Here is a 24631-nt window from a genome sequence, read left to right on the forward strand (position 1 = left end):
AGGACAGCTCCCATCCTGCATTTGACCTGTTCGACCTGCTGCCCCCAGGGAGGCGCTATAGGTGCATCAGAACAAGGACAAATAGACTCAAGAACAGTTGCTTTCCAAAAGCCATAACCTCTCTGAACTCACACATGCACTGACTTCACAGCCTAACCCCCGGACTTCCATCTATCCACCTACTGTAATTTGTACTGTAACTGTAATTTTTAATATGTGCAATAACCCATACTGTATATAGGAGTCCTATTTATTCACTCTATTCACCCATTGTCTTTTTATAGATATGTATATAGCGCCGCAGAACTGTGCACCTTATCCTCCCCCCCCTTTTGTTTTGTTTTTTGGTTTTTGAACTAATTACATGTCTGCACTGAGTACGAGCTGCTTTTAATCTCATTGTACATGTGTATAGTGACAATAAAATGGCATTCTATTCTATCCTTCTAAACTCCAGTGAATACAAGCCTAGTCAAGTTCAAACGAAATTTGCTACACGACCTGCTGGAGAGATTTCCAAGATTGTGTGTTTTGTATTTCAGTAGCTGCAGTTGTTTTGGTCCCACTGTGACACAAAGGTCATTGGACTACAAGTCCCGGGATACATAGCGGGTGCCGTGCGTGTAATCCAGCGTCAGCACGCACGCACGCACGCAAGAGGCGGGACACTGCGGCGCAGAGCGGCGCGAGGCTTCCGTCAGTCAGTCGCCGCCGCCACTGAGGGCGAGATGGGCGCCACCTTCACCAGCGCGCTCACGGTTATAGCCGCGTTCTTTCACATTGACCTGAAATGACAGGACGGTCGGCAGCCGACCATGAACGGGTAAGTGTTCGCCCTCGTGTCGACCGCGCCAAGGCGGCCGATGGCGGTTTTTTTAGTGAAATACGACTGTTATTCGCGGGCCGCGTCGGGTCCCAGCGACGACGTAAATGCGTGCCTCTGACGTCAGCCCGGCTTGACGTCAAGGGACGGGCATGATCGACAGCCGGTTTAGCCAATCAACTACGGAGGGTGGGGCAGGTGAGTCAGGCGCAGCCAATCACGGCGGCGAGGAGGCGGGTCGCTGAGGCTTCAGGTGGGCAGCCACGTAGTGAGATATGTGTCCCAGGTGAGAGCAGTGGAGTCACTGTAGTGAATACAGGCTGAGGAGAAACGTTGTGCCACCACACCACCAGGATAAAGTACACCACTTGGGAACAAAGCCTCACTTATCCATCTGTATAATAAAGAAAGTGAGCCTAACCTTTGATATCCAGACAACAGATGGAGAGGGGAAACGTCTAATAGAGGTAACTTTCCTGTTTTAGAATGCCTTTTATTGTCATTCAAACAAACAAAAGTTTGAACGGAATTTTAAGTTGTAATCAGTATTTCCATGAGCTGCACTAATTATCATCGGCGGTCACTCAAAACGAGTATGACTGTCCTCTCCTCTCCATAGGGTCGTCTACTTGTGGGTCTGCAGATGCCTGTAGAGGCTGATTTGCAATCCACACACCTTGGTGCAACGTGGGCAGTGGAGACTGGCGGTGGTTGGTAGTCGTTGAACCGCCTTCTCTTTCTCCTTACGGTGCTGCGACACAGCGTAGTTCCATTTTGTGACGTGCAGCTCCTTCCTGCACAGATTTCCTCCAGGAGCGCCTGTCCAGTGCAATGTGCTCCCAGTTGCTCGATATGATGTGGAATTTCTTCAGACTGTTCTTGATATTGTCCTTAAAGCGTTTCTTTGGCCCACCGGGGGCTCGCAGACTTTCCTTCAATTGAGAGCATAGGAATTGTTTAGGGAGACATGTGTTGGACATGCAGATGAGGGAAATTGGTCTGTCAACAGTCATTAAACACAACAAGATACATGAAACATTAAAATGACTAGTAGAAAGTCCAGGATTGTGGATGTGCAAAGATTGGGGAAGGGGAATGGGAGTCAGTCTAGGGAGACATGTGTTGGATATGCAGATGACAAGGGCAGTCCATCAAAGTTGGTGCTGCATTATTGTGCTGGTCATGTTGGTTTCCTCCAAAACGCTGATTTTAGTGCGTTTGCCCTCCCAGCTGATCCTCAGAATCTTTCGTAAGGATCTTTGATGGTATTGTTCCAGGGCTCTCAGGTGCCTGCTGTGGGTGGTCTATGACTCGGCTCCATACAACAGGGTGGAGAGGACAGCTCTGTAGACCTGCAGTTTTGTTTGACCTTCCGGTCTCGGTCTTCAAAGACTCTTTTCCTGAGTATGGCGTCGGCTCCACTGGCACAACTCAGGCGATGGTTGACCTCAGAGTCGATGTCAGCTTTTGAGGAAAGAATGCTGCCAAGGTAGGGGAAGTGGTAGACAGCTGGTTGGGTGGAGATCGATATGGGACCCGGGCCTTCTTGATATTTAAGGCTAGGCCCATGGCTCTCTTTGCCTTGGCAAAGGCATTCAGGATGCCCTGGAGGTCTTCGCGTACTGAAGCTCCATGATGGCGGTGTTACTGACTTTGCTCTTGGTTGAGGTTTTGCTGTTAAGGTTGAAGAGCTCACCATGAGTTCTGTAGAGGATTGGGATCCCCTGGGGCAGCTCTTCACCAACGAGGTGAAGTATGGCAGCAATGAAGACCACAAACAGGGTGGGTGCGATGATGCATCCCTGTTTGACCCTGTTTCCACAGTGAAGGTCCTGGACTCAGAGCCACAGTTGCTGATCACTGTACCCGACATGCCATCATGTATAAGCCTCAATATTCTGATGTACTTGTCTTGACAACCGTACCTTGATAGGATGCCCCCAAGAGGCTGGCGTTCTACCGAGTCAAAAGCCTTTGTCAGGTCTATGAAGGCCATGTACAAAGGCTGCCTTTGTTCATGGCATTTTTCCTGGAGTTGGCGTGCTGTGAATATCATGCTTGCTGTATCTCTAGATTAACTGAAATTAAATTCTGTAACTGCTGAGGTGAAATTTGGATTTCTATTTCCATGTCTGCAAACAACCAGTTGATTGTTGGAATTGCTGTTGTATCATTCTGATCAACATGCCGATGAGGTATGATCATGCAAATGGATCATAAAATAAGAAAATGTGAAATTGTCAATTTTGACAGGAATAATTAAATAAAGAACCATTTGGTGATGGGAGATTGGAGTTCTGAAATGCAGCGATATCCAGGTGTTGCAAGAGGCAAGTATGGGGTGGAGCAAGTAATCATGAAGTTATTATTTATTGCAAGAAAATTAACGACAAAGGTATCAAGGTTACGATACAATAGAACTTTATTTGTCCCCTGAGGGAAATTGGTCTGCCAACAGTCATTAAACACAACAAGATACATGAAACATGAAATTAAAATGACTAGTGGAAAGTCCAGGATTGTGGATGTGCAAAGATTGGGGAGGGGGAATGGGAGTCTGTCTACCCCATGACAGAAGGGGAAGGAGATGTACAGTTTGATAGCCACAGGAGAAAAAGGATCTCCTGTGGCGTTCTGTGCTGCATCTTGGTGGATTGGAACCAGTCTGTTGCTGAAGGTGCTCCTCAGGTTGTCCAGTGTGTCATGGAGGGGGTGAACTGTATTGTCCAAGATGCTCCACAGTTTGAGGAGCATCTTGCCCTCCAAGACGTCAGGTGTATTAGTGCTGGAGCAGAAGAGATTCACTCGGGTAAATCAGTGGCTTGTCCTATTAGGAGCGGCTAAAAAGATGAATCGTTTTCTTTTATTTGGAGTTTCGAAAATGAGAGATCACCTTATTGAAACACACAAGATTCTGGCAAATATTTACACGGTGAGGGTGTGGTTATTCAAAGGTCAGGTACATAGAATTTAGCCCTACAGGAAGAATGTGGATCATACTATGGTTGTGGAAATGCGATCATCAAAGGTATTTAAGTAGAAGTTGATCAGTTTTTGAAAGATCGGAAATTGAGGGCCAGAAGATGTGCTGAGGCCCACTTGAGAGGTCAGATAATCTACTTGTGCTCCTATTTTCTGGTGTTCCATTTAATCATAATCATACTTTATTAGCCAAGAATGTTTTGCAACATACTAGGAATTTCATTTACCTTACAGTCATACCAATAAAAGCAACAAAACACACAAAACACATTTTGACATAAACATCCACCACACTGACTCCTCCACATTCCTCACTGTGATGGAAGGTGAAACAAAGTTCAATCGCTTCCCTTCTTTGTTTTCCTGCGGTCGGGGGTTCGAGCCTTCCGTTGACGGGGAGATCTTGCCGGCGGCGTTTGGGTCCTCGCGTCGGGGCGATTGAGTTCCTGCATGGGGAGGGAAATCTCTGCTCCCCGCACCGGGTGATCTGACCCCAGGTTAGGTCTGGTTGAAACTTTCTACATCGTTTGGAGCTTCCAGACATCGGTCTCTACCCGGAACTGCGAGCTCCTCGATGGTGAAATCCGCAGGCCGCGGTTGGAGCGTCGATCCCAGGCAGGGGATCAGCTCTGATGGTAAGTCCACGGTGGGGCTCAAAGTCAGTCCCGAGCAAGTCCTCCAGCTCCATGATGTTAGGCCGCAGAGCGACTGGAGATATGAGAACAATCCGGAGAACAACGCATCTTCGGCAAGGTAACAGATTGAAAAAAGTTTCCCCTGACTCCCTCCCCCACCCCCACATAAAATAAACCTGAGAACATTAACACAAACTTTTAAAACACACTAAAAATAACAAAAAAAGGAGAAAAGACACAGACTGTTGGCGAGGCTGCCATCCGTGCGGTGCCCCCTGGTGGTAATCTGTTTAATTTATTGGATATGGGAACATCCTAGTTCTAGCAGCAGAATTAGGCCATTCGGCCTATCAAGTCTGCTCTGCCATTCCTGATATATCTTTCCCTCTCAGCCCCATTCTCTTTCCTTTGCCCTATAACCCCGACGCCCTTACTAATCAAGAATTTGTCAATCTCCACTTAAAAAATATCCATTGACCTTGCACCCACAGCCATCTGTGGCAATGAATTCCACTGAGTCACCATTCTTTGACTAAACAAATTCCTCGCCCCAGGTCCAAATTAATCTGGGTACTCTGAATCCATTAGCACTCCAATTCACAGCACAAAATTTGAATATCCCTTAGGTTAGTTCTCTGCCTCGTCAGGGAATGTTTCTTGCATCCCGTCTGTCCCCTCCCGCACCTGGTTTCTGTTCCGGGTCACTGTAGAAGTTGTTATGATGCTGTATAACATCGTAAAACTAAATGATTGTTTGGGAATTAATGTCACTGGCATCCAGTGGTCCTTAAAATCGCCCAGTCTGGCATCGCCAGAGTCCTGTGTGCTGGATTATTGTAGTTTTAGCGTATTTTTAAAAGTTTCTGTGAAAGGTCGAATGTAACATTATTTATATCACAAGGACACTGTTACTGGGGAAAAAAAGTTGCACTAGTGACCTGAGGATAAGGTCCAATCTCATCACAGCTGTGGTATTAAAATCAAGTGTGAGCGGTAAGAAAAACATTGTTTGAGGTTTGTAAGGCACTATGCGGCATTTGTAAAGATGGTATTTATAACAGAAGTATATTTTGAACATGGTCGTAGAGTCTGAAGAAGGGTTTCGGCCCGAAATGTTGCCTTCGCTCCATAGATGCTGCTGCACCTGCTGAGTTTCTCCAGCATTTTTGTGTTCCTTATATTTTGAACATGTTGTGAACAGCATGGAATATTTTATTAGTAAATGCGTCCAAAGTGCTGATCCCTTTTAAAACATTTTTTTTTTATTGGAACAGGATAAAAATGTCTACTTGGCAGAGCTGTGAACAGCGCTCATCTAATCTTCAATACATCGAGGGCACATAGTTGCATCTTCTAGTTGTTGCATGCTTAGAGCAAATATTTGCCATGGGAAGGTAAGGATTCTAATACCCTACATTGCATGTATGTACAACATGTACCCTATGTTGATCAATTATGTATTTCTCTGGCAAAATGCTTTGCACACAAGTTGACCAGTTAGCATTGCTTAACAATAGAACTTTCCTCCATGCATTTTTCCCATTAGTAGACCTAACTTAAAATTGAATTATTCACATTTTTAGCAGTCTCAAAGACAGTGTACTCTAATTTGTCTGATTTTCTGGTGAAATAATTTTGAATTAAGTTTATTCCTTTTTTTTAAATCCAAAGCCTGCATCCACCTATAACTTGCCAGACTTTGTCCTGCCTGTAATTCTCTTCCAGCTTTCTTTCCTTCCCTACCCCATCCCCCACAACAATCAGTCTGAAGAAGTGTCCTGACCCAAACCCTCATCAGTCCATGTTATCCAAAGATGCTGCCTGACCTACTGCGTTGCTCCAGCACTTTCAGCACTTTGTCTTTTTCTGAAGTGCTATTACTGTTCCAATGTAGCAAACGTTACAGCCAATTTGCACTGGGCCATCTTTCATCACACACAGCAATGTGATTAATCTGATGTTTTTTTTATTGCAAGAAGTAAAGCAATAAAACGATAGCACTCCAGTGTCTGTGGAGATTTTCCACTGTCACTTGGATCTGCAATCATCAGACTCATTGCAATGTGGTTAATCTTCAACAACCCTCGTAAATGACGTGGCAGGCATGTTTTCAGTGCAGCACTTCGCAAGAGCAATTAGTAATGGCTGATAAAACTGGACTCTACCTGCGAATGAGGCTTTAATATTCATGACCTTGTATCTTGCAAAGATACACATGGGTTAATCTGGTCAGTTGAAGTGGTGATTCTGTAATTTAGTGCATTGCTTGCATGTACAAATATATTCCTGCACTAATTAACATTAGTGTTTGCCCTTCAGATTGCCTTTTTTTTGCTGTTGAGAGATGTAACTTTTGCACGATTGAGCAATAATCTGTTATTTTGATCTGTATTAAAATGTTGCAACGCTTTTTGTTGCAGATAACAACTTTACTATTTTTCAGGTTTTGCATCTCCTGCTTATTTCCTGCTTCGTGGCATTTCAGTTTATCGCCTTCAGCGTGCCCTCGTCCTCTAAACACGACCTATCGTCAGTTGACAGCTGTTGCATTGCTCACCATTTTAATCTCGCTGCTCTACATTTTGCTGGTCTTGGACAGGAATCGATGGGGACGTTTCTACCAGGATAATGGAAATAGGTATTGTATTATGTGTTTTTTGTTTTTTTTTAAACCACTATCCTTGATTCCGTTAGCCCTAAGAGCTATATTCAACTCTCTCTTAAATATATCCAGTGAATTGGCCTCTACTGCCGCCTGTGGCAGAGAATTCACAGATTCACAACTCTCTGGGTGACTTATCTCGGTCCTAATTGGCCTACCCCTTATTCTTAAAGTATGACCCATGGTTCTGGACTCTCCCAACATCAGGAATTGTTTTCCTGCACCTAGCCTGCTCAATCCCTTAAAAAAAATGTATATGTTTCTATAGATGGCCTCTCATCCTTCTAAATTCCAGTGAATACAAGCCCAGTCGATCCATTCTTTCATCATATATCAGTCGCGCCATCCCTGGTGAACCTACGCTGCGTTCCGTCAATAGCAAGAATTTTGGTGGTTTTTTTTGGCATCAAAGGTTACGGAGGAAAAGCAGGAGAATGGGGTTCAGAGGTGGAAATAGATCAGCCATGATCGATGGGACGAATGGCCTAATTCTTCTATGTCTTATGGTCATATGGTAAAGAGCTTGTTATGGCACAGGGAGATTGGTATGCAATAGTGGAAGAGAGTTTGAGGCCATGACAATGATGATGTGGCATGTTGAAGGTTCTATTCACTTGAAATGGATCCCCACATCTAATTGGGCAACTTCCTTTAAACTTCACCCATTTTCTCTGCCTTTGTTATCTTCGGTGTTTTTCCACTTACCCACTTATGCTTGCACCCTCAGCTCGTTCAAGGTCAACTAAAAGTCTATTGCCAACATCCTAACTTGCATGAAGTCCTGCTTGCCCATCTCACAGTGCTGCCTGGCCTTCCTGACTCCCGATCTGACAATGGCATGATTTTAAATCCCCGTATGTCCTTGCTCTTAACTCGGAATAATCCATTCCCTTTGTCAGACTCTTTGTCCATTTCGAAACTCGCACCAGATCTTTGTCTTGTGTGCATCACCAATTTTAATGACGCACTCAATTGCATTTGTGATTCCATCTGGTGAAACCCCATTCCTTAAAAGCACTGCCCAACATTTGGTCATTCTTGCCCTAAAAATATCTTGTAGATCAGTATTGACTTTGGACAACTTTTAATTTGTGTAGTATCTTGGGCTTTGTACCATTTATTAACATGCTGTTTTGCAGATACTTAACCAAATTGATGGACATGGAGGCCACTGATATAAAGAATCCTAATTTGAACTATGGCATAGTAATAGATTGTGGGAGTAGTGGCTCAAGACTCTTTGTGTACTGCTGGCCAAGACACAATGGGAACCCACACGACCTCCTCGACATCAAACAGATGAGGGGCAAGAACAGTCTACCTGTGGTGATGAAGATTAAGCCAGGTAGGATTTGCCCGTCAAAATCAGCTGAAGAATTGCTTTTGATCTTTGAATTTGCAATGTTTTGTAAAAATGCTGAGGAATAGATTTTTCTCTTTTAAGGTCATTAAAATCTGCGTGTAAAGATGTTTTGATAGTAGATGCAAAAATATTCTTTCAAATTTTTTTTTATTGCATACAACTGCTAATTTAAAATATGCATTATTCATAAGCGACAGATACTGTGCAAAGTTTTTTTGTTTTATTTAACACTGGTCTCTTTTTCTGCAGGTATTTCAGACCTGGCATCAACACCAGAAAAAGCTAGTGATTACCTCGCACCTCTTTTGAATTTTGCTGCAGACCATATTCCTCATTCTAAACATCAAGAGACTCCTTTATACATCCTATGCACCGCTGGCATGAGGATTGTGCCTGAAAAGTAATTGATTACTTACAGTTTTTTTTTTTTTGAATAAAAAAGATTTATTCCATTCAGGTGGTGAGGCAAACTGTCTGAAGTTAAATAGAGGAAGCCATACATTAATCGTTTCACGGTATTTGTACCATGAGTTGACCTGTTGATGGTTTTTATTCTTCCTTCACACGAACGCTGCCGTAAGAAACCGATTGATGCCGTGTTTGCAATCTCCCCTTTTTGTAATACAAGTCCTCGGGCAGTGGAAAAATCAAGTTGAATCACATTCCAACCATTGACCTCCTTTGGGGTCAGACATGTAGAGCTGTGTAGATGGCCCAGTTGCTCACAGCAGATTGACACCATTAAGAGGTGCGGTTGTGTTTCACTGGAACCATAAAGTTCTGGAGCAACAGTTAAAATGCAGAATAATTTTCAAAGAAATTTGCAGCTCTGAAAGAAGCCATCCTTATACGTGGCAGCTGAAAAATAAAGTACTCTGTGGTTTGGGCAATGAAATTGTGGAGTAAATGTCTGGTAAATGTTACCTAGTTTAAGAGGGTTTGTGAGCCTTAGATTGTGAGTGGACCGAATAATAATAATTATTTTTATTATTATTAAGCATGGCGTGTTTCCTACTGACATAAAATATGGGTGTAATATGGGGTAGATTGGAACACCTGAGAGAATATACCACTAGTCCGTCTTTGCTTTGAGAAATGAAGCCAATGCAATCTGGAATTTGTGCCGCGTATTTGATCTGGTGGGTGTGAAGGATTTGAGTTTGGATATAAATATTAAGTAGCATTGTGCCTGAGAATACAAGAAAGCAGAGCAGGAGACAGAAGATGTTGAAGTGTGGAGCAAAATATAAACTGATGTTAGAAATCAGCAGGTCATACAGAATCTGGAGACAAAAGGGTGGTTAACGTTTAGGGTTGCTCAAAATGTGTGAGCGAACAACTTTTGCATTTGACCAAAATGGCCGACCCCTTACCCTGAGGGGCCCATTGCTTTGAGATCTCCAGCCAGATCTCAATGGGATCACCTCCTATACATCAGTCAAAGTAGGCCCATCCTGCTCAATTGTCTTGTGTTCATCCTTAAGCTGGAACCCCTTCATACGGAACAGAACAAATACAATTTCATATTGTAGTAGCACAAATTAGTAGTGGTAGTATTGTATTGGGCAGATTGATGTCAATTTGGACAACAATGGAGATGGTCAGATGGTCTCCGTAAACTGTTTTCAGTTAGTGGGGAATACATTCTGCTTTGGGTTGGAAAGCATTCCATCCATTTCAGGCGCAACTCAGTATGAGTTTGACTGTGATGTCTCCACTGTCAAATCTGCTAATAGTCCATATTACATTGATAGGTCAATTTTGATGGGTGTGGGGGGGGGGGGGGGGGCGCAAGCAGTTGACAGCTTGCCTGGCTTGAAATGTACAAATTAGGGAACATAAAGCCACTTCTTTTGCCTCTACACAGTGTGAACTACTATTTTCAAACTGTTGACCATTGACTTTTCTTGCTTGGCAGCCAGCAAAATGCCATACTTGAAGATCTCCGTACAGATATCCCACTTCACTATGATTTCCTGTTTGCAGACTCACATGCCGAGGTAATCTCAGGCAAACAGGAAGGTATGTATTCTGTGCTAACTGTAAGATTAAATCAGTCATCACTCACTTGAGAAGTGTATTTTGCCATTATTGTATATAGATATTAATGAGTCAAACTGATCTCATCTGCCTGTACAGGATCCATATCCCTCTATTCCCTGCACTTTCGTGTGCCTATCTAAAAGCCTCTTGAACACCACCATTGTATCTGCCTCTGCCACCACCCTTGACAATGCTTTCCAGACGTGCGCACGCGCACACACACACACACACACACACACACACACACACACACACACACACACACACACACACACACAAAACTGTAATGTCCAGGTTTGGGAACAGCGTCTTCCTTTTACACCCATCAAGCTGTTAAACACTGCAACCTCCAAATAAGATGAACTACACAGACTTGGGGGCATTGATTTTTGTCTTTGGGACAGGCAGAGTTTAGCTTGCTTTAGTGCTGTTTCTCTGCGCTGGCTGTGGGCCTGGGGGTACAGCTCGCATCTGACTCCTGACCTCTCTGCCTACCCATGGGGGGGGGACACTCGGGACAGCGCTGGACACCCGGCCGGGATCGATCCAACCTGCGAATGAGGTGCAGGTCTGTGCCACGTCTCCCTCCTCCAATCATCGCGCCCCCGATCATCAGTCCCACCCCCACTGCCTCGCGGAGAGCGAAGATTTTAAAATCGGGATCACAAAAACTTGGGGGGGTTATCCCCCACCTCTCAAAACATGGGGGGGACGTGTCCCCTCTGGCTCCCCCGGGTTTTCCGCCCCTGCTCACTACTCACTGTGTGTGTGTGTGTGTGTGTTTGTGGGGGGGGGGTAAATGTCGTGCGCATCTACATTAATTTTTCCCCCTCTCACCTTAAAGCTATGCCCTCTAGTGTTGGACATTTCCACCCTTGGAAAAGGTTTCTGGCTATTTACCATACATATGTATGCCTCATAATTTTATATCCTTCTATCAAGTTTACCCTCAACCTCCATTGTTCCAGAGATAACAATCCAAGTCTATTCAACCTCTCCCTGCAGTTGAAATTCCCTAATCCAGGCAGCATTTTGGTAAACCTCCTCTGTACTGTCTCGAAAGGCTCCATCTTTCCTGTGATGGCATGACCAAAACTACATGCAATACTCGAAATATGGCCGAACCTACAGAGTTGCATCATGAATTTCTAACTCTTATACTCAGTGCCCCTAGCAATGAATGCATCTATGCGCCTTCTTTACCACCCTAGCGACGTGCTGCTACCTTCCGTGAGCTACGAAATACAATAGCAAATACAACTTGTTCTAATCTCCAATATTCTTTTGATCCTAAATAATTAATATTCAACACTTTTGCATGTATGTGTTTTTGAAATGTTTTATGAATTGTTTTAGGTGTATATGCCTGGATTGGAATTAACTTTGTCCTGGGAAGATTTAACCACATCAGTGCTGGTAAAGATTCATCTATACATTTGGAGGGTGGGACTAAACTTGCATTGGGTGTATTTTGCAACATGTTATTTATAGCTAATTTTATACTAAGATGAAGATGTATTTAATATAATCGTCTGCCAGTCCTTAAGATAAATAGATTTAGCACATTAGAATGGCACAGTTAGTGGAGCTGCCATATTACAGCTTGTGACTTGGGTCAATTCCTGATGTGCTGGTTGGTAAATTAACTGGTAACTCTAAATTGTACCTAGAATGGGTGAGTTGTAGAGTCTAGAGGGGTTTGAGAATGTGGGAGAATTTAAAAGAAGGGTCAAGAGCAAATATTATCAGTGTGGGCTTAGTGGGTGGAAATTCATGTTTCCTTGCGGTGATTCTGAATATTTGGCATGTTCTGTTCAAAGAATTTAAGTTTTCACTATTGCTTCAGCCTCATCAGTTTTGTTTTACAATCTGGATTAATTTATATATATATTTGAAGCATGGTTTTGGGGATACGAACCGAAAAATCATTTCCCGTTGGTTTGGCTTAGTGTGGAGATACAGCGTTAAGACAGGGCCTTCAGCCCACCGAGTCCATGTAAGCATTGATCACCCTTTCACACTAGTTCTATCTTATCCCAATCTCTGTACAATAAGAGAATTTTACAAAGGCATATTAACCTACAAAACCTGCACGTCTTTGGGATGTGAGGGGAAACTGGGGCATCCGAAGGAAACCCACGTGGTCATGCGGAGAACGTGCAAATTCCACATAGACAGCAGTTGAGGTCGGGACTGAACCTGGGTCTCCGGCGCTGTGAGGCAGCAGTTCTACCCCTCTACCACCATGCCTTTGGTTATAGGAGGAATAAAATGCAGTCTACAACTTGGGCATTGTGTACCGCGTGTAAACTTTGTATGATGGCTTTCAAAAAGAAATGGGCTTCTAACTACTTGTCCTTTCCTGATTTCATGCAGGTGAAGATTCTGTGGTGGAAGTCAATGTTCCTGGCACTGAAACCCAGGCGGCCGTTGTCCGCAAGAGGACAACTGGTGTACTGGACATGGGTGGGGTTTCCACTCAGATAGCCTATGAAGTCCCCAAAACTGTAAGCTTTGCCTCTTCACAACAGGTTATTATCTGTCCAACCTTCTTTTATTTTGCAATTTTCATTTTAGTCTGTATTCCCTAACATTTTGATCGTTTACTTTATTTAATTGAAGGCTTGCGTTCAATCCTTTGCCTGTTGGCTACTGCAGTTCTTACTAACACCCAAATGCATGCTCTGTGAAATCTAATGGCCATTACTTTATTGGTCTTGTATATTGTGTGCTCTCATTTAATTATTTATTTTTAAATCAACCTTGTGAATTAAACTAGATGTGGCACGAATTCGAAATCACCTTTGTGACAAATGTCCTGCACATATGTTCTACTTAGTTTTTCAGTTGGAGCTTAGACCAGTTCTGAGAGGAGTGGAGGCAGAACTAGCAGGCCCTTGTTTTGGACATGGGGAGGAAGGATGGGGCTGAGTGGGTATAGGTGGATAAATGTGTTTAAGAAGAAATGCAGGGGGATGTGGTTGGAAGAGTTTAATGTCACTCTGCAGGTCATGTCATACATGGGAAGAGAAGTAGAATGTTTCAGGCTGAAGTCCTTTCATGAAAACGCTATGGTTCACACGCTTTCAAGCTTTTGCATTTTATGCCCGATGGGGGTGAGAAGAGAGAATGACTGGGCTGTGGTTCTCCATTATGTTGCCTGCTTCTCCGAGGCACATGGAGTGTAGATGGAGTTGTTTGTAGTGGTGGGGAGACTTTTTTGTTTGTTACACTGGCCAGCATTTATATCGCTTCGATCTTGGGCAGAATAGTTGCCATGCCAAGCTGAGAAGCTTGTGGTTTGTACGGCACCTCAGTAGAAATTGGTGGGAAGCATAGGAGACAGTGCGGACAGTAAATGGAGAATGGACATAAAAATGGTTTAAACCGTGGGTTCAGCCATGACACGGAATTTTTGGAGTGGACTGAAAGTCCTCCCCTGCTACTTATGTGAGCAGCCTCAGTGAATTTATATTTTGTTTCTTGTGGGAAGCTTCCTTGGGGTTTGATTATTTGCACTGAATCGTGCTAAAATTCATTTTTCCTGCTCCTAACCGTGAGAAGAAAAATAGGATCTTTCCTGTTGGCATGTTGAGACCTCAAAGTGTTTTTTCTTTTTGACCCTTAATTCCATCTTCACTTAATTCCATCTTTGTCTTTTTTTTAACTCCTAATTTGACTCTAATTTTCATCCTTCCCTGACACTTTTAGTCTGTCCTCGAATCACTTTGGTTGTTGAGGTACCCAGTTTGTGCCATCTCACATAAGGTCACAATGGTCTTTCACCCGCTCCCTGCCATTATCATCTTGTGGTCTAACAAAGTCAATCGTCTTGTGCTGCTGAATGCCAGCGAGTCACCATTTAACTCTTGTGCATTCATTTCCATTTCACCCCCTCTGCTCTAAGTTGAATTGCTGCTGTACTCATTCAATGCTGTCTGTTAATTATGCTTAGTGGTTTGAGTTGCATTCTGAAGGGTTTGGATATGAGATAAAGTTGACAGCTTATGTGTGATTGCCCACCCTTTGAGCAGGAGGAGGTAGCCAAGAACCTGCTGGCAGAGTTCAACCTGGGCTGTGATGCCCATCACACGGACCATGTATATCGAGTCTACGTCACCACGTTTCTAGGTTTCGGTGGGAATGCTGCCAGAAAGCGATACGAGGAACAGATTGTCTACAAGACTACGCTGACAAACAGGTACTTGGACCATCTGAGAAGAGGATCTCGCAAGTGAGCTGGGTTAAAACTTTATTATTTGGCCCAGCTGATGAATTTCAATGGTTTGCTCCATTTGTTCAGCTTCCCACCCTACGGCACCTTGTCCTTTTTAAAGAGATACGGTATTGTATCAAAATCTACAAATGGAATGACCTGAAGTCAGCCACAGCACGAACAGCAGCAAAGATCACTGAGGCACTGGGGATCACTGGGGGAGTCCAGAACCAGGGGCCGCAGTTTAAGAATAAGGAGTAAGCCATTTAGAACCGAGACGAGGAAACGCTTTTTCTCACAGAGAGTGGTGAGTCTGTGGAATTCTCTGCCTCAGAGGGTGGTGGAGGCCGGTTCTCTGGATACTTTCAAGAGAGAGCCAGATAGGGCTCTTAAAGATAGCGGAGTCAGGGGATATGGGGAGAAGGCAGGAACGGGGTACTGATTGAGGATGATCAGCCATGATCACATTGAATGGCGGTGCTGGCTCGAAGGGCCGAATGGCCTACTGCTGCACCTATTGTCTATTGGCTCTTCAACTTACTTCCCTGTGCTATGAATTCTAATAACGTTCCGTCTTATTTTGTCTGGCACTTGATGATCAAGTGTTAAAACTAAAACAAATGTTCATGCTGTTCATTGAACTGCTCAACCTTGGAGGGGTTGAAAAGGCAACCATGCACAACAACTGGGGTTGTACCACTGGCCTGACATTAGACGTTATGCCATGGTCAAGAACAGGGTATCTTGTATGCTAACAAATCTAATATGATCTCCTTATTCAGGACCTGGGAGGAAATGTTGGTGGGTGGCCAAGGTGGAAGAGTTAGTGGTGGGGTGGAAGGCATTATGTGGACGACACAGAAAGGACCAGGGGATAGTTGATTTGGGGGGGGAGTGAAGTTTAGAACAGCAGTGGGCAAGAGATGGGGTTTCCTGAGAGCCATGAGGGAGGAATAAGGACAACTGATACTGTGGTCAAGTTCCAATTCAGCAGTGTTTAAAGTGTGTGCCATTTGCCAGTCCTGTGCATTCTACACTATTTGTTAACATTTGTAAATTGTCCCTAGAATGTAGGATAGAAACATAGAAAATAGGTGCAGGAGTAGGCCATTCGGCCCTTCGAGCCTGCACCGCCATTCAATATGATCATGGCTGATCATCCAACAGTATCCCATACCTGCCTTCTCTCCATACCCCCTGATCTCTTTAGCCTCAAGGGCCACATCTAACTCCCTCTTAAATATAGCCAATGAACTGACCTCAACTGCTTTCTGTGGCAGAGAATTCCGCAGATTCACCACTCTCTGTGTAAAAATTGATTTTCTCATCTCGGTCCTAAAAGACTTCCCTCTTATCCTTAAACGGTGACCCCTTGTTCTGGACTTCCCCAACATCGGGAATAATCTTCCTGCATCTAGCCTGTCCAACCCCTTAAGAATTTTGTAAGTTTCTATAAGATCCCCCCTCAATCTTCTAAATTCTAGCGAGTACAAGCCGAGTCTATCCAGTCTTTCTTCATATGAAAGTCCTACCATCCCAGGAATCAGTCTGGTGAACCTTCTCTGTACTCCCTAGAACTAGTGTACTGATGACTGCTGGTCAGCATGGACATTGGGGTCAAAGGGCCTGTTTCAACCCTATCCTCAAACTAAGCACTGGACACTAAACTCAGCCTTTACGTGCAGCAGCATCACATAGCAGGGTAGACAAAAGTGCTGGAGAAACTCAGCGGGTGCAGCAGCATCTATGAAACGTTGCCTATTTCCTTCGCTCCATAGATGCTGCTGCACCCGCTGAGTTTCTCCACCACTTTGGTCTACCTTCGATTTTCCAGCATCTGCAGTTCCTTCTTCAACATCATGTAGCAGGGTTCCAGAACTGGTGCTTTGGGAACAAAAAATGTGGATAGGCCCATTATGGCGAATTTATTTGCCTACAACGACACAGTAAATGTCGCAACTTCAGGAGAGGAGAAATGAAATTCAAATATTATAAACGAGAAGGAAAAAAACAAAAAAACACTTCCTTTATTTCTTGCACAGGTTACTGGGGCAGAAGATGGGCACATCTGAGGACATCCCATACTTGGACCCTTGTTTGCCGGTTGACATCAAGGATGAAATTCATCGAGACGGGCAAACTGTGTACTTGCGGGGACTGGGAGACTTTGACTGGTGTCGGGAAGTGATTTTCCCCTTGTTAAACAAGACTAATGAGACTTCGACGTCCATCAGTGGGATCTACCAGCCCCCGCTGGACTACAGAAACAGTGAATTCTATGGTTTTTCTGAATTCTTTTACTGCACTGAAGATGTCTTGCGCATGGGTGGTGGCTACAAAGTAGCGAAATTCACAAAGGCCGCTAAGGTATTGAGTTGAATTTCAAATATCTAACGACATATGCCTCCGGATTGACATCCTGTGGTCAGGTATTTGTCACACCTGAGTGGCTTGCAGTTGTTTCAGTTTATGGGTCGCAGTGGCACTGGGGGGGAGGGGCTGGAGAATCATGTAGTCTCATGTAGTCTGATGCCCAGAAGAGGGATGCAGGTGAAAGTGGCAACACCAGGAGGCAGGGTGGTGACAAAGTCTTGCGACAAACTTGCCTTCATTGATCAGGGCACATTGTGTAGGTATTGAGGCAAGTTACAGCTGTACAAGGTAGAGGTAAGACCACATTTGGAGCACAATGTTCAGTTTGGACCATCCTGCCGTAGGACGAATGTTATTAAACTAGAAAGGGTGCAGGAAAAGACCCTTACGTGCTCTGAAAGGTTTGAGTTACAAGGAGAGGCAAGTTCGGCTGATATTTGTTTCTATTCCACCTTGGAATGCAAAGGTTTGAGGGATGAGGGGTTTATAAATTCGTGAAGGGCAGAGATAAGGTGAATAACCACAGTCTTTTCTCCAGTGAAGGGGAGGCTAAAACTAGAAAGCATAGGTTTACGGTAAGGGGAAAACTTTCAATGACCTGAGGGGCGAGATTTTCACACAGGGTGCTGCATATATTGAACTAGCTGCCAGAAGACGAGGCAGAGGCAAGTACAATTGATATTTCAAAGGCACTTGGACAAGTAGACGGTTAAGAAACATTTGTAGGCGTATGACCTGGGTGCTGGCAAGTGAGTCTAGCTCAGTTTGCCACTTGGTCAGCATGGGCAAGTTGAACTGAAGGCCTATTTCCGTACTGTATGGCTCTAAGATACGTTAAATTAAGGCAACATATATCAGCTGGTATTTCAGATTCCATGTCGTGATTTGGAAGAACAGAATCAGTTGTTCTCCCTGAATATACGTCTTGGGGGGGGGGGGGGGGGGGGAAAGAAACGGGTTATAATCTCAAAACCCACAGCGTTGGAGTAACTGAGTTGGTCAGGCAGCATCCCTGGCAAACATTGATCGGTGATCTTTCACGTCAGGACTCTTCTTCAGTCTGATTGTGGGGAGAGGAAGGGAAGTCTTCTACAGATTAATTGTTGGGGGGGGGGGGGGAGTGAAGGAATGAAAACTAGACGAGAGGAGGGGCAAGACAAGGTGTGGCTGGTAATAGGTGAATACAGGCAAGGGAGGGTTTTGATTGTCAGATTGGTTGTCAAGGGCCATAGATGGGGAAAAAAAATGAGATAAAAGGATTGAAGAGTTACAAACTCCAGATCAAGGAATGTGGGTGGAGGGGAGAAGTAGGTCTAAGTCTAGTTGGAGGGATAGGAGGGTGTAGGGGAAAAGGGGGCTGTTAGCAGTTACTTCAGAATTGGACAATCCAACGTTGATACCATTGTAAGTTACCCAAGTGGAATATGAGGTGCTGTTCCTCCAGTTTGCATGTGTCCTCACTCTAACAATGGAGGAGGCCCAGGACAGAAAGGTTAAAGGGCCTGTCCCACTTTCCCAAGTTACTCACAAATTCTCCCAAGTTTTCCCCTTGTTTCAAACTCGGAGAATGTCCGTAGCGAGTCCGTAGGAGGCCGTAGGCTTCCGAAGATATTTCGCCTTGGAAAATATTTAATGGCTGCTCGTAATGCCGCCATGAGTAGGTACTCGGGGCATCAGGTAAGTCGGGACATTTTTTCAGCATGTTGAAAAATGACCACGAGTAAAAAAAATAGCCCCAAATACCTACGGCTGGCTATTACCATAATTCTCCGAGTTTGAATCAAGGGGAAAACTCGGGAGAATTTGTGAGTAACTCGGGAAAGTGGGACAGGGGCTTTACATGGGGATGGAAGGGAATTAAAATGGTCAGCAACTGGGAGATCCAGTCGGCCTTGGTGGACCAAGCTCATTGATAGATACAAATGGCTGGAGTAACTCAGCGTGACAGGCAGCATCTCTGAAGAGAAGGAACGGGTGACATATCGAGTCATGATCCTTCTTCAGACTGGTTAGGGATCAGGGAAAGGAGTTGTATAGACGAAGATGTAGAGAGATAAAGAACAATGAATGAAAGATATACAAAAAAGGAACGATAATAAATGAAACGGGCCATTGTGGTTGTTTATTGGGTGGAAGCAAGACTGGGGGGGTGGAGGGATAGAGAGAGAGGGAATGCCGCGGCTACCTGAAATGAGAGAAATCATTATACCACTGGGCTGTAAGCTGCCCAAGCGAAATTTGCATTCAGCCTCACTCTGACAATGGAGGAGATCTAGAACAGAAAGGTCTGTGTGGGAATGAGAAGGAGAATTCAAGTGTTTAGCGACCGGGAGATCGAGTAGGTTCAGACGGACTGAGGGAAGGTGTTCAGCCAAACGATCGCCCAGTCTACAACTACTAATGTATGTTTTTGTAGGATTATTGTGCAACAAAGTGGACAGTCCTGAAGGAACGCTTTGACCATCGCTTGTACTCCTCTCATGCGGACCTGCACAGACTGAAGTAAGCTTCTATTGGTGATGGCATTGATCTCATCCAACAGGGAAACGGTGCGGTTCCATTCCTATAAAAACATTTTCTCCCTTGTATAAATGTCGTGGCACAGTGTGGAATAAACTGGACATGTCCGACCAGCTCTCCTATCGACTGTCAAAGTCACCATTCCTATGAGGTATGCTGGAGCAAGCACGCTTGTTCACTACTTTAGTCAGATGGTGGTGAATCGGTGCAATTCTTTGCCACAGAAGGTTGTGGAGGCAAAGTCAGTGGATATAATTAAGGCCGAGATAGATAGATTCTTGATTAGTACGGGTGTCAGAGGTTATGGGGAGAAGGCAGGAGAATGGGGTTAGGAGGGAGAATTAGACCAACCATGATTGAATGGTGGAGTAGACTGGGCTGAATGGCCTAATTCTACTCCTATCTCTTCTGATCTTATGGCTACCTGATGGTACTATGCACAGCTTTGATAACCTGCTATGACAAGTTTCCAGAAGGATTGTTGTGTGTTTCAGTAGGTATGGGTGGCTGTAAGCAGAACACCTTTCCTTTCCTTATTCATTACATCTCAGGAATGTCGCTTGAAATCACACAAAAAGAAATAATTTTAATCAGGACTGGAGATTGTTGCATATCTGCAGTTGGCAACACTGAGATGAGCACAAAGTCATCGTGGCAGGCAACCGTTGTCTCCTTTTGGCTCATTGGGATTGAGTCATATGCAATTATAAAATGTTCTCTTAAGATACTAAAACCAAGAGAGGACCAGAATAGCCAATTTACTTGACTTGAAATTAGACAGCAACTCTGAAATGTTCTATCTCTGTGTACAGTGCTGGAAACTGCTCATTTAATGTAAATTCAGCTGTGAGTCTCCCATTCTTTTCTAATTGTGTTCATGCAATGAATATCAACCTCACTAGCAAGGCTGGCATTTAATTCCCTTTCCTTTGAGAGGGTGGTGGCGATATATCTTATTTATCTCTGCAGTCCTTCAGTTTGTTCCTATGCAGGCTCCCCCAGTGTTACATTACGGTAAAACTCCAATAATCTGGACATTGACACTGGACTAGCAGATTTTCCAGACTATTGGACATTAGACTTTACTTTAGAGATACAGCACAGAAACAAGCTCTTCGGCCAACCGAGTCCGCGCCGACCAGTGATCACCCTGTATACTAACTAGCAATATCCTACACACTAGGGACAATTTACAATTTTTACTGAAGCCAATTAACCTACAAACTTGTACGTCTTTGGTGTGTGGAACGAAACGGAGCACCTGGAGAAAACCCACGCGGTCACAGGGAGAATCTACAAACTCCTTACAGACAGTATCCGTAGTTGGGATCGGACTGGGTCTCTAGTCCTGTAAGGCAGCAGCTCTACTGCTGCGCCTTGTTAATTCCTCGAATTACTCTTGTTAATTCCTGAACAAACTTATTTTACTTGTTACACAGTTGCATAATAGATTTTCCACTGACCTTAAAGGGAGCAGGAAATATACAAGCGTTCTGGCCACAAACCTCACCCATGTTTCCCAATCCCAGCTGTGGCTGCATAATAAACCCATAGTCCATTCATGCCCTGGCTCAGGCAACATCACCTGCCTGAACTCTGAGCCCCCTGCTCACATTGCAGAATAATGAATGAGCCAGGAATCGCACCGTCTGCTTTCCAATTAATTGGACTTTGCGTTATTGGAGTTTTAATTGCACTTATGAATAATTTGCTTTTTTCAACTCGTGTCTGTGAGGAAGGAATATTTTATTTTGCTTACTGTTGTAAAGCAACAAGAAAGCTTGGAATGCAAAATAGTTCTGTAATGCCCCTGTCCCACTTAGGAAACCTGAACGGAAACCCAAAGGTTTTTGTCAGTCTCCCTACCTGCAACCTCCGGCAACCACCTGCAACCTCCGGGAACCGCACGGAAACCTTGGGTGGGGCGCAAAGTCTCCAGAGGTTTCCGTTCAGGTTTCGTAAGTGGGACAGGGGCATAACTCTCAAAGTACTGGAAGAATTCAGTGGGTGAAGTAGCACCTGTGGAGGGGATGAGCAGGTGATGTTTCAGGTCAGGACCCTTCAGTCCCAACCCGAAACTTTGTGGTTATTCCTTCCACAGATGGAGCCTGACCAAGGTGACTTCTTCCAGTGCTTTGTTTTGCTCAAGATTCCTATATCTGCACTTCCTTGTGTCTAGATCTGTGACATTGTGTGTGTGTTGACTTCAGGTATCAGTGTTTCAAATCGGCGTGGATGTATGAGGTTCTTCATCGTGGCTTCTCCTTCCCTGTGAACTACACCAACTTGAAAACGGCTCAGCTGGTCTATGATAAAGAGGTTCAGTGGACACTTGGAGCAATTCTCTACCGCACTCGTTACTTACCCTTGAGGTGAGTGAGACTCATTGGAGGTTTGAATTTTCTCTGCGAAGATCACTAAAGTTTTGGATATGAAATGTTTGTCCATTAATGATTGCAACTGATTTCCCCTTGTGCTCTAGATGCAAATGGAAACATCTTTATTTCTACAATGCCACCTAACCTGCTGTGTGTTCCCAGTATTTTCTGTTTTTATTTCGCTTTTAAGAAATGTTGTTTGAGGGTTAAATGTTGGTCATGTCACAGTGACAAACTCTCGTATGTACTACCCAATAAGGTTATGGGAGGTTTGGGGTCACCTGTGGCCAGCTTTGGGTTCCTTATCCAAGAAATCCCATTGATAACACCTTTTCACAGACCCTAGCGAGTACCCTACCATGGATATTAGAGCAGTTATTCTGCTTTCTTTTTTTAAAATAGTGAGTATACATTTGTCACCTTCCAATTTGCAGGAATCATTCTAGATTCTCTTGAAGTTTACAGGTACCCACGACATCCTACTTTTGGTTCTCTGGGATGTAGAATATCAGATCTAGGAAGTTATTTTTTGCCTGCATTAATTCTTCCAGCACTATGTCTCTTTTGCTAATTCTAATTTCCTTTTTGTTTAACGTTTCCTTTTTATACTAACGTGTTACCAGACAAGGGAACCACGTTTTGTAGAATCATACTGCTCTTTCTTTGCTCCCATTTCTGATTATAAGATCCCTACATTTCTCTTTAGTAAATATTTCTCTTTTTTTATGCTTCTGTTTGTTCATTCATTTATCCCATGCTATTTTACCTCTATGCCCTGTTTTGCTCTCTTAATCAATGTATGTTTTCTTGCTAAATTCTAAACTGCTCTCGGTATGCATGTAGCATTAGACTATTCTTTGAACCATTCTAACAAGACCCGTCAGCTTCCAGTGCATTGTGATCGCTGACTCCATGAAATGACCTTGGCCGTTGTTTCCTCTCATTCTGATTTCCTTGACGCCAACAGGGACATTCAGCAAGACGCCTTCAAGGGGAACCACACACACTGGAGGGGCTTCTCCTTTGTCTACAACCATTATTTATTCTTTGTCTGTTTCCTGGTGGTCCTCTTGTCCATCCTCCTCTATCTGCTGCGACTGCGTCGGATCCACCGCAGGATGCTGCACAACACCTCGCCTGCTGCTGCCCTGTGGATGACTGAAGGCGGGCTACCTCAGATAACCGAAGTCTCCTGAAGTCCAGTGGCTGAGGGATGGCAGATGTGACTGTCTTGCTTTTCAGGGTGGGATTTGGCCACTGCCGTGACTGTCAGTGAGGAACACTGGCGTTGTGCAAAACTCTGAAATTGAATCGGTTAGGCTGCCATCTGGTTTCGAGTTTCCTTCTGAACATTCTTCAGATCATCATCTGCATTTTTTTTTTTTTTTAAATTTTGGATAGCCACGACTGATCCATATGTTTCCTTCTGTTGGTTTGTCAAGTGGCAGGCTACAAAAACATGATCTTCAACATTCGTGTAAAAGAGTTTATGAAGGCTGGCCAGAATATCCGAAAGTTGTTAAATTCCTCAACAAAAAGAACAGCAATCAACCAAGCTTGAGACTTTGAGTACCAATGTTTTCCATGTTGCCGTTTTAAAAACAATGTGGTATCGAAAACCATGTTACTTTGGCAGTGTGTGTGTGGAGTATCCTAAGCCAAGCCTGGATGTCTGCTGTCAAGCTGGGCCAGTACGTGCTTGTAATATGGAAAATTAATGACAATCGAACATCTTTATGTTTATTTATAATTGCAATAAATGGAAATGAATGAGATGCATTTGTTACTTAGCAATCAATGACCTGTAGTAATAAATGTCTTTATAAAATGTTACTTGTCTTCATTGTTCAATTACCTGTAATGCAATGTTCTGACAATGTGTAACATGGCCACTAGGCTGGATGTCCATCTAGTGGCATGTTCCATCATTGTGTCTGTCCAATTTTACCTTCTAAGAGTGTCCATGCCCAACCCTTGGAACAGCTCAACTGTTGTTGATTATCTTATTCAGGCCTTTCCTGCCACCAACCCAAATTTTCTGATGATCTCCTTACTAATCGCCCACTTTGCAACTCTATCAGTTTCTCCACGTCTATTATTATAAATCACACCAAGTTCCACTCACTCATGTGCGTTGACTTCTAGCCTGGCGAAGTCCCAGTTTTAAATTTTTTTTTTAATCTTCCAAACTTTTTTGTGGCCTTGTTTCCTAAGTTACCTTTCGCAGCCTTATGACCTTCCTGAACGCTGAACAAATCTTGTGCCACAATGTTTGTGATCCAATGGCATTTTTTAATTTAATGGCTCTTCTATGAAAGATTTTGGGATGCAAGCTATTAAAGTTACAAATTGAAATTTGAAGATACAATTTAGGAACAGGAGTGGGTCCCATCATTAATATTGGTGATCTGATTATAACCTCAACTCTGATCCCACCTACCCTGGTAACCTTTCACCCTTTGCTTATCCAAAATCCATCTTAAAAATAGTCAAAGGTACTGCTTCAATCCAAGAGAGAGAATTTTCATTACCATTTTAAATAGGTGAGCCTTTATTTTAAAACAGTGACTGAGAACCCCCCCCCCCCCCCCCTCACCTAGTCCTGTATTCTCCCCAAGGGCAAATGTTCAACCAGG

General features: G+C 43.9%; 1 protein-coding gene across 3 annotated transcripts; it reads left to right on the forward strand.

The window, feature by feature from the left end:
- The first annotated feature begins 681 nt into the window (after positions 1–681).
- Positions 682–23828, forward strand: entpd4 (ectonucleoside triphosphate diphosphohydrolase 4). Of its 3 annotated transcripts, none has more exons than XM_033014086.1 (13): positions 682–823; positions 5715–5834; positions 6884–7078; positions 8242–8447; positions 8715–8865; positions 10384–10487; positions 11865–11924; positions 12885–13039; positions 14543–14709; positions 16767–17091; positions 19514–19599; positions 21828–21989; positions 22963–23828. In XM_033014086.1, exons 2-13 carry the CDS (start codon positions 5827–5829, stop codon positions 23189–23191), a joined length of 1848 nt encoding a protein of 615 aa, XP_032869977.1. In that variant the 5' UTR covers positions 682–823; positions 5715–5826; the 3' UTR covers positions 23192–23828. The 3 variants fall into 3 exon arrangements, with proteins under 3 accessions (XP_032869977.1, XP_032869979.1, XP_032869978.1); XM_033014088.1 differs by having other exon boundaries at positions 12885–13015; XM_033014087.1 differs by lacking the exon at positions 682–823 and adding an exon at positions 1091–1290.
- The last annotated feature ends 803 nt before the right edge of the window (positions 23829–24631 follow it).

Source organism: Amblyraja radiata, chromosome 39 (assembly GCF_010909765.2).
Source record: "Amblyraja radiata isolate CabotCenter1 chromosome 39, sAmbRad1.1.pri, whole genome shotgun sequence".
NCBI lineage: Eukaryota > Metazoa > Chordata > Chondrichthyes > Rajiformes > Rajidae > Amblyraja > Amblyraja radiata.